This window comes from Melospiza melodia, chromosome 8 (assembly GCF_035770615.1).
Source record: "Melospiza melodia melodia isolate bMelMel2 chromosome 8, bMelMel2.pri, whole genome shotgun sequence".
NCBI classification, from domain to species: Eukaryota; Metazoa; Chordata; class Aves; order Passeriformes; family Passerellidae; genus Melospiza; species Melospiza melodia.
The window spans coordinates 15,442,131-15,454,642 of NC_086201.1; the positions used below are offsets into that span (position 1 = coordinate 15,442,131).

Sequence of the window (12,512 nt, forward strand, 5' to 3'; positions counted from 1 at the left end):
GGGCGGGAGCGGAGCGCGGTTCATCCCGCAGCGGGAGCGCTGCCGCCGGGGCTCGGGGCTCGGGGCTCGGGGCTCGTCCTGCCTTCCAGCCGGTGGGCAGCAACAAAGCCTGGGGCGGCGGGGGCGACACTCGCCCAGGGGAACGGGGCCGGATGCCGCCCCGCGGGAGGAGAGGTGCCCGCGGAAGGGCACTCGCTGCTCCTCCCCGGCCTCCGTGCCTCGGCAGCTCGGCGGCCCCGTCCCGGGCGATGGAGAACTACCACGTCCTGGAGAGGATCGGAGAAGGGTCCTTCGGGCACGTGTACAAGGGGCGCCGGAGGCACAGCGCCCAGGTGAGGGGACTGGGCTGGGGCTCTGCTGTGCGGGGCCGGGGCTGATTTCTGCTGCCTCTTGTATTCTAAGGCTCTGCCAGGATTTTGGGACCCGGCATCCATTCGGCTTTCTGCTGACGGTCCTGACCAGCTCCAGCTGGCTCTAAGTCATCTGGATTCAAGGGACATCAGAACCGACCTCAAGACCTCAAAGCAGAGCCAGGACTAAATTTAGATCCTCTGAAACGCCCAAGACAAGCACCCATAGCTGGTGCCTGACTATTACTAGGATGAATGTGTTTTCCTCTTAACAAGTTGAACTTCCCTCCATTTCAATTTTTAATTCCCATGTTGTCCTCCCACATGCTTCAGTCCTCTCACCATCATAAGTCTCTCTGCTATACCCATTCCAGCCTATTGATGTCTTTCTGGGCCAAACACCTGGCCACAATATTCCCAACGTGGTGCACAAGATTAGAAATAAAGGTCAGTAATCACTTTGCTGTAGTTCCTGCCTGTTGATACAGCCCAGGGTGCTGCCAGTGTTCCTCATGTCCAGGGCACACCTCTGGCTAATGTTCTGCCTGCTGTTCACCAGCATCTCGAGGTCCTGTCCCATATTTCTGAAGTCCTGGTTTTATCTGTGTTCACTGATTACATTTCTTTGCTTTAAATGCCAGTGTGAAAAGAAGTGTGAGCAGCAGCATTGATGTGCAAGGGCCTGGGGAGAGCCCTAGGTCCAAGTGAACAAATGTCTCATTGTTCTACTGTATTTGTTCAGCTGGAACCCTGTTTGGGTTAAAAACAGCCTTTGCCAGGGTGGGTCTGACCAGGAGTCTGGTCTGATCCCAGCTTTTCCTGCTTTGGAAGGTGGTGGCCTTGAAGTTCATCCCCAAGGTGGGGCGGTCTGAGAAGGAGCTGAAGAACCTGCAGCGGGAAATTGAGATTGTGAGAGACCTCCATCACCCCAACATCATCCAGATGCTTGACAGCTTTGAGACTGCTAATGAGGTGAAGGGGATTACTCCAGGCAATGGGTTTTGCTTGATTGGGGAGGGGAACAAGGGCTGTCCCCTGCTGTTGTAGGGACATCTTTCCCAGGAGATGCTGGTGACTTCATCCCAGGGTCTAGTTAGTGTTTTTCAGAGCCCTTTAGTATGTGCCATGTGGGGAGCCACCACCTGTGTGGGCTGCACTAGGTCATGTGCAGAGGTGAAGGAGCTGACCAGGGGCTGTGATGCAGGAGGAGTGGTTTGAGATCACAGGATAAGGGTCACTCTTCACTCATCAGTCTCTTCAGAGACTGGCTTTTCACTGATTTAAACTCTCATGGATATAATATGATAAAAGAGGATTGAAGACTGTTCCCTGGCAAATGGGACCATGAAATAAAGTAATTGGACAGCAGATTCAAAACAAAGCTCAAGGGGGTGATTCTACCCACTGGGCTTGGCAGTACCATTCTGGTCTTGTCCTGTCCTTCCCTCTTCTCTTGTTTTTGCTGGCTGAGATATGGACTGCTACAAGACCTCTGCCACGTGCCAGGTCCTTGCTGCAGTGCAGCCATGGAGCTCGCTTCCATTCCAAGTCCCAGCCCAAGCTGATGGACTTTGCATAATGCCACCCAAACACTATCCTCAAATTTCTTATCCTGCTCTGTTCTGGTCCCCAGGGCCTGATCTCACCATGTTGCTCTTCCCTCCAGGTGGTGGTAGTGACTGACTATGCAGAGGGAGAGCTCTTCCAGATCCTGGAGGATGATGGGACCTTGCCTGAGAGCCAGGTATCTCTGTCATTGCAGTGGCCATGCAGTGTTTGCTGCAGGCTAGAGAAAACAGGGCCTGTGTGCCTGCAGGCAGAGGGTCTCAGCTGTGAGCCAGGAGATGTCAGGAGAGTGAGGGTGCCTCTGGGACTTTACCTGGCAGAGCTTCTTAAAAGGATGGAGACGGGGCTAGGTTGGCATTGTGGGACAGTGGGGTCCTGCAGAGACCTCAGTTTCTCTGTTCCCTTTACAAGGGCCACAGCACTAGGCTGCCTTGGCTATTGGCCCACTCCAAGGAACTGCTGGCCCACAGCTGGGGTTGGTCCCTGCCCCAAACTGGACAAAAGTAGAAGTAGTGTGGGAGCCAGGCTGTAAGGGACCTAGCCCCTGTGGTTGTGCCAGTGGGTGGCACCATGGGACACAGGGTGAGGCTTCTGTGTCTCTGGCAGGTCCAGGCCATAGCTGCCCAACTCATCTCTGCTCTCTATTACCTGCACTCCCACCGCATCCTGCACCGTGACATGAAACCCCAGAACATCCTGCTGGGCAAAGATGGTGTTGTCAAGCTCTGTGACTTTGGGTGAGTGCTGGGGGCCAGCCTGAGGGGAATGCTGGGCATTGGAGCAGCCAAGGGATTTCCTGCATGCTATAGAGGAGGAGTGGGGGAGTGTGGAAGGGGGCCTGGATTCTGTGCATATTTAGAGGTTAACCTGAGAGGGGAGATTTTGTTCTCCAGAGGAGGATAAACTCATAGGGAACTCCCTGGGAGCTGCAACAGATGTTTCAGTCTGGACTTGAGATCTGTGCTTTGCTCTGAGCAGGTTTGCCCGTGCCATGAGCATCCACACCATGGTGCTGACGTCCATCAAGGGCACCCCGCTGTACATGTCCCCTGAGCTGGTGGAAGAGCGGCCGTATGACCACACAGCAGACCTGTGGTCTGTGGGCTGCATCCTGTACGAGCTGTTTGTGGGCACCCCTCCCTTCTACACCAACAGCATCTTCCAGCTGGTCAGCCTCATCATCAAGGACCCTGTCAAATGGCCTGTGACCATGAGCCCAGTGTTCAGGGTAAGGGCTGGGGCCCTGTCTGCAGGGTGAGATCTGTTAATGCAGTTTTGGCCTCGCCTGCTGCCCTGGTGGGTCCCTCTTGGCTTTTATGTCCCCTAGCAGGGACTTCAGAACACAGAAAAGCAATGAGAGCTGGACCTCCTGGAAGGGGAATCCTTATCACTGTTATCAAATATCTGCTGTCCATAAGCTGGGAAACTGGGTCCAACAGCAGAGGAGTAATTTATTGGGTTGTGAAGGGGAATGCCTTGCCATCTGCCCCAAGCACTAGAAGTACTCCTTTCCCAGAGCTAGGCAGGAAAGGCAGGCCTCCTGGGTGCCCTCACTGAGGGAGACTGGTGGGCACACTGTGCTCACTGGTGGGTGCTGAACATGTATCAGTGATCCTGCTGCTCTGCAGGATTTCCTTCAAGGATTACTGATGAAGGACCCCCAGGAGCGCCTGTCATGGCCAGAGCTGCTTTCTCACCCCTTCATTGCTGGACGTGTTACTGGTGAGTATTTTACTCCTTTTCCAAAGCTGTCCAGGTCTGTTTCCTTCTACTACTGTCTGGAGACTGGGAGGACCTCCCTGCCCTGCTATTTTTACTATCCTGGTCTATGCCTCTCTCCTCTCAGCTTTTTCCAAGCACTGACTCCTAGCTCCTGGTCCTGGTCTTGCTCTGGGTTCCTTGGGATTCCCCTGGGATCTCAAGAGAGATCACTCTGTGTCCTACAAGAGAGCTGCTGCTGAAGTTCTCCTCTTGCCTCCCCAGTGATTGACGACACAGAAGAGCATGGGATTTCAAACCCCTTCACCATGAAGCTGTCTCCAGAGCTGCAGGCCCTGAAGGAGCAGCAAGTCCATTCCATGGTCCCTAGGAGCAGGTCGTCCAGGATCTTGAGAAAGGCCCAGCAGAAGATGGTTGAAGAGACAGAGAAAAAGGTGGAGAAAAGTCTGAGGTTCCCCTGGCTATGTCTCACAGTCAAGGCAAAGGAAGGACACTAAAGCGGGTGCTGGGGGAAAACACAGGAGTACCTGGGTCAGGCTGGGGTGTCAGCAACACACAAGGCAGGATGTGGGGTGCTCATGGTGGTGGAGTCTAGGGGACTCATCTGACTGAGTAACCCTGCCCTGACCAAACTTCTCTGCCATCACCAGGGTCAACTGAAGGCAGGTGATCCATCTATGAAGGATTCTGTCAATGGACATCCCACACCTAGACCTAGACCTAGACCAGCATCAGGGAAGGCAGCCCCCAAGGAGAGGGAGCCATTGGCTGCCTCCAATGAGAAGAGTCCGTATCTCCTGCAAGGAAAGAGCAGCACAGCAGAGTTTGAGGAGTTTGAGGAGTCTCCTCCCACCCCAGGGTGAGGGAGGCAGAGACTGGGGCAGGAGGAAGAGGGAAAGGAAAGGTCTTTCACTGACTGTACTGTTTCCTTGGCCAGGCAGCACAGCCTCTGTCAAGACTATGAGTGGGAGTTTCTTGGAGCAGGTTCCCCTCCACAGCCTGATGCTGGCAGGGCAGAGCCCTGCAGCAGGCACAGCATTGTGGACCTGGAGACTGAGGTAAGATGGTGTCTTCAGTGAGGACAGCAGGGCCCAGTTGCCAGGGACTGCTTCAGAGACCCTGGGACTAGCAGGTCTGTGTCACCAGTCCTCTCTCTTGTCTGGCTAGGAGCTGGAGAGTGATGAGGAGTGGCAGCAGCTGAGTGAGGACACTGAGGCCTCAGCCATGCAGCTGAGCATGCCTCTGGGCCTGCTGAGGGACCTAGCTTTCCAGCACCGTGTCCGGGACCGCCTGGCAGACTCTGCTCAGCAGGTAAGGGATGGCTGGCCCAGGAAACTAAGACTGGAGAACTGGATGCTGCCTTCTTCATCAGGATTAGGTTGGAAACATATGGAGAATCCTCAGTTCAGCCAGCAAAAAGATCCTCTGCTTTTCCAGGAGTTGGAACTGTCTTGTGCACTTGGCTTGCCGTCTGCTGCTCTGCTGTCCCCTGCCTGAATGGGTTGAAGGGCTGCTCCATGGCTGGTGGAGACACCAAAACTGCTGCTTATTATAAGCTCTTCTGCCTTCTCTGTGTCCAGGTGCTGGAAGGGATGCTGGAGGGAGCCTCCCATCTTCGTTCTGTGCTTCGTGTTATTGGCAACCTCCTGTCTACCCAGTGTGATGCTGAACTGCTGGACCACTTCTGCCAAGAGCTGAATGTGCCTCTGTCCCTGCTGTGTCTAGCCAAGCAGATCCTGGAAAGTGCTGTCACCAAGCAGGTGGGTGTAGAACCCCAGGGAAATATGGGTGCTTTCCAGCCCTGCAGAGTGCTGGTGCTGAGGAGGCCCTGGTGTCCTGCTGGATCTGGCTCACAGGTTCCTCTTCCAGGCACACTTGGGAAGGAGGAGGTTCCGGTAGGGAAGGATCCTGTTGTAGTGGTGTGGGGATGGCCAGCAGACAATCCCCATTTGTGGTTTCTTTCTGGATTCTGCAGCAGCCCTGGTGTATCGCTGTGCTGACAGACCTCCTCATGGTGACCAAAGTTTATTTCAGCAGTGAATGTAGCCTGGAGGAGAGTGGGCAAAAGGACAGGTAGGGACAACCTTCTGTTCCCTGAGGTCTCGTGTGGTCACTTTGGGGACCACAGGCAGTAGGTGGAAGGGTGATGTTCATACTCTGCAGCTGGAGTTGTCTCTGTGGGGGAGCATCATGGTCTAAGTGCTTCATGCCATATTGCTGTGCTCACAGAGTAGCACTTTCCTTGAATGGGATTAACTGAAGGCAAGGCACAGCTGACAAGTCTGGTGGTGCTGCCTGCTGACAGCAGCTCACAGTGTGAGTGCTGCCTGCTCCATTAGCCAGGGCCACGTGAGCCTGTCCTCACAGCAAGGGGCCATGTCTCTCTGGACTCAGCTGTCCCTGCTCTCCCCCCAGTCTGCAGGAGAGTGCTGACTGCTTCCTGGCCCTGCTGCCGGAGCTGCTGGCTGTGCCAGTCGACAGTGAGATGAGACTCTGCCAGCAAAGCCTCTTGGTAAGGGTGCTCCTATCTCCCTCCTTCACACCCTCTGCCCCCAGGGACAGAAGCTATGGGGGTGTCTGTGTGTGTTGAAGGAACGCAGCCTGAGGACCCTGCTCCTAACTATGGGGCCTGATGCTGTCTCACCCATTGGGGTTTTTGTGGGGAATTGCATACAAAAGAAGGTCTCTGAAGGGGCACTTTCACTGGCCTTACCCTTCTGGTGTGGCTTTACTAGCTGAGCCAATGGCCAGTGCAGTCCCTTGTACACACTCTTGCACAAAAAGTGTCACTTCACCAGACATGCCCCTGGCTCTGCTGCCAAGAGTTCTGCTGCTGGGATTGTGCTGGGTGGGCACAGCAGGTTCTCAGCATTGGAGTATGATTCACATGTGGCTCGGGCAGGAGATGCATACAGGCTTGCATTTGATATCTTTTAGCCTTTGTTTTCAAGCTGCATGTTTTAACAACAGAGTCAGCAAGAGCAAAAATAGCTGTTGGGCATGGTCTGCCAGGCTGTGATAGAGGTGAGGAGGGACACATGCCTCCATGTGTACCCTTCATTTCAGCAGCATGCAGCCAGATGTGGGTCCCATACAGTAACCTGGCTGGAGTGGGCATTTGGAGGTCCCTGAAGTTCCAGCATGAGTCCTTCTCCCCTCTCTTCTGTCCTCCCACAGCTTCCTCCTGTGCTGTCCTTTTCTTTCCTCTCAAACTCAGTCTGCAGTGATGGCAACCCCTGTGTCTTCCCCAGTGCTTCACCCAGCTCTGTGAGAGCCTGGACACAACAGACCCTTGTATCTCTGCACAATTCTACACCAGGCTGCAAGAGGAGCATCAGCCCCTGCTGGACAGACTCCTTCAAGAATCCATCTTAGAGCAGCCTGCTCTTCGAGGTAGCAGTGATAGCAGCTCACCACCTCTTCCTGGGTTTTCTTCTCCTTCCTCCCCTTTGGCTCCATCAGAGCACTGATGGCCATTGTAGTGCTGTTGGCCAGAAGAGGTGGTTGAAATTTATCTGTCCAGACCCCTGCTAACTTGGGTTCTCTTCCCTCAATCCCAGATCTCACCCTCCTTATGTCACAGACCTGACTTTTCCTCTCTTGCCATCCAACCCTACCCTGCTGCCCCTCAGCACCTTTAGCACAATGAGTCCCCAGCTCTGTCCCTGTGCAGGTGCAGCAGTGGAAGGCAAGTCAGCCCAGGACCAGAGCCCATGTGTGGCAGAGCTCTTCCTGGCTGCATTGGCTGCTGCATGCAGCATCCCCCTGGAGAGAAGCAGCTGTCGGGAAGCCAAGCAGCAGGTCAGACCAGCTCTCTGTACAGGGTGAAGAGGTGTGGTCCTCCCAGGGGCAGCAGCCCTTTCTAGGAGGATCTCTTTCTCAACAGTAGAGTGGAGGGCTGGGATCCTCTGGCTTTATTGGCTGCAAGGCTCATATTTGTGGGCTGCACCTCCCCAGCCAACAGCTGACCTTAGGAATGTAAGGATTCTTGAATCAATTGAGACTCAAACTTAGGATCTGAACTATGAGATGGGCTAAGTAAAGAACTAGGCAATGCAGGGAAAATAAGAATTCTTTTATTACAGTGATATGAACTGTAGGCAATCTGAAATTGAAGGGGTAGTAAGAAGGAAAACAATTACAGGTTTACATTCGATTCTTTAATGCTGGGTCAGCAAGGAGGGAAGGAGGAATTTTACCTTGCTCATCTGAACTCTGGAACTGTGCATCAAAGCCATGCTAGGTCATGGCAGATAGGCATCCCTTAGCAGACACAGGCAACATGTAGGAAGCAGATGCTTTCTTTCATTAAATTGTTGCTAGCATCAAACCCTTCTAGTCTGGGCAGTGCTTCAGGTGCCCAGAGTCCAAAACAGGCTGATTTCTGCAGGTTGCTTATGCAGTAGCTGAAAACCTTATGGAAGGAGAGAGTCAGCAGCTTGCAAGACTGCTGGAGAGACTGGAGGACCCAGGCTGCTCCTTGAACATCCTGAAGGTAATGGCCCAGTCCTTTTATCTGGCTCTGCCCAGAGGTGCCTGGGCCTTTGCTCTGGAATTAGGAGCATGGCAAACAGGGAACTGTGAGCTTAGCCCTCAATGGTTCCCATCTGCCTGGTGTGAGTTGTTGAATAAGTGAGCCCATGGTAGCCATGGGGTGGAACCTGTCTGCAGGGCCTGGTGGCATCTCTCCCCTCTGCCTTGCAGATCCTCTATGCTGGCTGCCATGCCTACCCCAACCTGTGCCAGCACCTGGGAAGGAACCAGCCTCTGTGGGGTTCCCTCATGCAGATCTTGCAGGGTGAGGTAGGACTGACCACAGCCCTCGTGGAGGGGTAGGAGTGTGGGCAAGCAGGATGCATTCCTCTGAGCACTGGTCAGATCAATCTGTGGGGGAAGAGGAGTTTTGGGGAGTTAATCAGAAGAGTGTAGTTCTCCTTTGGGGCCCAGAAACACCTCCTCCTTCCCTGCTATGACTTCTGTTCCTTTGGTAGGTCCCTGTGCTGGAGGTGACCCAGGAGGCAGCCTATGAAGCCTCTCTGTACCTGCTGGCCCTGCTCACCCTGCAGCTTCAGGCATCCCCTCCCAGGTAAGCAGACACTTTCATTCATGGGGGAGAGAGGAACATGCCCTGCCCTGAACAGCACTCTGTCCTGCACACTGCCTGGAGCTGGAACCTGGTCCCACTGATCCCTCTGACCCATACATACCAGCAGAATGCTGGGCAGTGTGGGTGGGTGCTGGGGATGTGGTGAGGATGACCCAGTGCAGACAAGGAGGTGCTGTGAACCAGGGCTCCTCCTGAAACGTGGCTGCTTCCCAGCTGTGTGGGTATTGGATGCTGCTGTTCTGCATGATGTGGAGCTGTGGGAACATAGTGCTTCTCTCCTGGTCCCTGCATTTCAGGTGTGAGGAGATGGTTGCCCTGGCTGTGGATCTCATCACCCAGTCTCCTGTTGTGTCCCTTGTGGTAAGCCACCCCCCCACCAGAGTCACTACTGAGAGCCTTGCAGACCCCTGCATCCCATTTGGGCCTTACTGTTCCTCACTCAGGGTGGGATGAGGCCAAGGGATGAGGGGTCAATAGTGACCGAGCAGATGGGAAAGTCCCAAAGGTGCTGAACTCTCCTTGTCCCACAGGGTGCTGCAGCATTTCTCCTGGCACAGCTCAGTCGGCATGGGGTGGCTTTGCAGCTCCAGAGAGAAAAGATCCTACCAGTGGTAACAAATGTGCTGACTGCACCTGCTGAGGTATGGGATGGGGACAGAGAAGCTGGGGACCCATGCACACTGTAGAGGTGTGCAAAGACGGGCTCAGAAGGGTGCAAGAGTGATGCTGCTGCCCTCAAGCCCAGCACCCAGCTTCAGAGTGTCTCCCACTCTCTTACAGCTGCAGCTCCCTCTGCCAATGGGTGCTGGTCTCTATGATGGGTTGTTTTTCCTCCTGCTGAAACTCCTTGAACAGGTACCAGTCCAGCCATGTCTTCTGCCTGGTCTCTGCCAAAAGGTGTGGTGGCAAAAAGGCCTGAATGCACATTGGTAACGAGGCTGAGGGAAATCAGGAACTGTGTAGTTTTGGCTGCACAAGCCCGTGAAAGTCACCTTGTGTCCCTGCAGGGCTGATGGGAGAGTGGTGGGTGGGGAGGGGTGATCCATGGGCTCACTGAAGTGAAGGAGGGCAGAGATGCCCTGGGACTGACACTGCTGAAAGCTGCAGCAGGACTCCTGGCCCATGTCAGTCTAGCCCTGACCTTCAGAGAACCATGGGACTGGCAGAGCCATGTATCAGAACCCTGGGGGCCATGAAGGCCTCTGACATCTGCCTCTCTGCCTCTAGGAGGATGTGGTCTTGGAGCAGGGCTTTGCTTCCTCTGAGCTATGGAGCCTGGTCTGCCATTGTGTAGCTGTGGTGCTTCATGTGGGGACCGCCAGTGCAGTGCTGGAGGAAGATCCACCCCCAAGTGCTGGTCACCCCACGGCAGAGCCAGACTGGAACCTCCTCTCCCCTCAAGGTAGGAGCTGTGGGACAGCAGGGCATCTGCCCTGGACCCTGCTTCACATCCTTCCATATCTGTCCCCCTCCACATCTGTTCCCTGAGGCCAGAGGACTCAGGTGGTTTTTTTGAGGATTGCAGTGTCTGCTGGGGAGAGAGGGCTGGGCTGGCCCATGCTGTGCCCAGCTGGCAGCAGCTCAGCTGAGCTGGCTGTGGAGGAGCAAAAAGGATGTCTGTGCTGCAGGGAATGTCCACTGGCAGGTGTGACCACCTGGGTGGAGATTTTCTGGTTTTGGGCAGGTAATCACAGAATTCACCCTGGAGCAGGCTTGAGAGAGCACAGACAGAAGTGAAGAAACATTACAGCCTTCTCTATCTTTGCCCTTCTGCCTGCTGTTTTCTCTGCAGGAACCCTGTTATTCCTCAGCCTGGCCCTCAGCATCTTCACTCGTGAGTCCCAACAGTGTCTGCCTCAGCTCAGCCAGTCCCATGGTGTCCTCATGGTGACACTGAAGAGACTGCTGTCCCCTGGCTTCTTGGCATGCGTGGCAGAGATGTGAGTTGTGGAAGGGCTGAAGTGGGCAGAGCTCAGCTGCTGAATGGGGCATGGACATGAGCACACCAAGGGCTGAGAAGTTTCTGACCAGGCACTTGCAGAACCTCTCCTTAGTGACTGGCACAGGGAATGCCCTTTGCCCTTTGCCCCTTGCCCTGAGGTTTTTTTGATCGTCTCTGTATTAAACCCTCTTTCTTTCACTAATTCAGGCAAGCAGGAAAAGATGGGGACCCTGAGGTTGTCCCAGATGTGGTCATCCAGGTCTGCCAGCTCCTCTCTTTCCCTTTTGCCCTGGATGTGGATAAAGACACCTTAGCACTGATTATGGAGGCTGTGAGAGATACCCAGATCCCTGCCCAGCTGCTACAGGTACTTTCTTGGCCCTGTGTTCCCTTTCCCCCCATACTGTGGTGACCCTTCCCTACATTGCAGTCCCCAATGCATGGCACCACTTCGCATCCTGTTGGCAGCCCACAGGGATGTCATTTGGGTGCTATGCAGCCCTTGGAGAAGCTGGACTGGCTGCTAAGCTTGCACTGACCTGCTGGCTGCCTTCAGCTGCTGCTTGGCTTGGCTCACGTGTGAGCAGTCACTCAGCAGTGCTGTCTGTCCTTCTGCCTTAGGTCTGCGCTCACCATCTGCCCTTCTCGTTCACCGAGCTCCCCATGGGCCTCTTGTGCCAATTTGTGGTGTCTGATATACAGGTCATAGACCAAGTGGTGAGGGAAGCTGCTGCCTCGGAGCACATTGTTGCCTTCTTGAAGTCTGTCTTGTCCTCAGACAATGTCATACTCACAAGTGACCTCCTGTCTCTCCTGACCCACGTGGCCCGGGCCAGTTCCGAGCACCTGCCCTTTCTCCAGAGGATCCTGAGGGACTCAGATGTGGCTGACCAGCCACTGACCTACCTGCTCAGCCACAAGCAACACCTGATACGGGCCAGAACCTGCAACTTGCTGGGCAACCTGCTCCGGCACAGCTTTTCCCCAGAGCTGCAGAGCCAGCCGGGTTGGCTGGAGAGGCTGCTGGAGTGCCTGTGGGACCCGGCGAGCAGCGTGCGCAGGGCAGCCACCTTCGCGGTGGGCAACGCCGCCTGCCACGCGTCCTGCCCGGCGGAGACGCTGGGCCGGGCCGTGCCCGCGCTGACCCGGCTGCTGAGCGACTCTCGGGCCCAGACGTGCCACAACGCGGCCCTGGCCCTGAGCAACCTGGGCCAGCGCGGGGAGGAGCTGCGGGATCTGCTGATCCAGAGCGGGGCCCTCGACCGCCTGCTGCAGGTGACCTGCCAGGACCCGCGCAAGGCCGTGCGGGAGGGAGCCCTCGAGGCGCTGCGAGCCCTCAGCCAACACCCGGGGATCCAGCAGGTACGGCACGGGGACCCCGCTCCTTTGGGGGACCTGATAGAGCTGTAGGGACAAGGGTCAAGCTGGTGGGTGACTCCTGTCCCTCTCTTGGCTGTGCAGGTCCTGCTGTCCCTCAAAGCCACCGAGAGGCTGGCGGCGCTGGCCGCTGTCAGTCCCCATACGCCTTTTGCCCGGCACTGCGAGCCGCTCTTCCGCCGCCGGTGCGAGCAGCTCCTCCGCCGCCTCGCAGCTCCGTCCGGCCGCGCGGGGCCCAGCCCGCTGTCGCCGCGTACCGGCGCTGAGCGCTGATGCCCGGGCATCCCGGGACGCCACGGACGCTTCCTTCACCCTCCTCAGGCTCCAGCCGGACCTTCCTTGCAACCCGCGCTGTCCGCCTGAGGGGGCGTCTACCCGGCCGTCTTTACCCGGGGTGCCCCCCGCGGGAAGCCGGCCCTGACAAAATGCCCGTTCCCGCCGGCTCCCGGGG

At 55.9% G+C, this 12,512-nt stretch overlaps 1 protein-coding gene across 1 annotated transcript; it reads left to right on the forward strand.

Annotated features, from left to right (window-relative positions):
* Positions 1-79: 79 nt before the first annotated feature.
* On the forward strand, positions 80-12,486 carry STK36 (serine/threonine kinase 36). The gene is made up of 26 exons (XM_063161901.1): positions 80-332; positions 1,182-1,322; positions 2,017-2,094; positions 2,523-2,653; positions 2,895-3,144; positions 3,545-3,638; positions 3,900-4,069; positions 4,286-4,494; positions 4,573-4,693; positions 4,803-4,946; positions 5,216-5,395; positions 5,611-5,708; positions 6,051-6,147; positions 6,887-7,028; positions 7,309-7,436; positions 8,026-8,130; positions 8,340-8,438; positions 8,627-8,721; positions 9,039-9,102; positions 9,273-9,383; positions 9,523-9,597; positions 9,970-10,144; positions 10,535-10,682; positions 10,892-11,051; positions 11,306-12,046; positions 12,146-12,486. The coding sequence occupies exons 1-26, from the start codon at positions 153-155 to the stop codon at positions 12,332-12,334; spliced, it is 4,125 nt and encodes a 1,374-aa protein (XP_063017971.1). The 5' UTR covers positions 80-152; the 3' UTR covers positions 12,335-12,486.
* The last annotated feature ends 26 nt before the right edge of the window (positions 12,487-12,512 follow it).

Coding starts and splice junctions, on each gene's coding strand:
- STK36 (XM_063161901.1), top strand. CDS start 153: ATGCCGCCCCGCGGGAGGAGAGGTGCCCGCGGAAGGGCACTCGCTGCT. Junction 4,694..4,802: donor TTGTGGACCTGGAGACTGAG/GTAAGATGGTGT, acceptor TTGTCTGGCTAG/GAGCTGGAGAGTGATGAGGA. Junction 4,947..5,215: donor TGGCAGACTCTGCTCAGCAG/GTAAGGGATGGC, acceptor CTCTGTGTCCAG/GTGCTGGAAGGGATGCTGGA.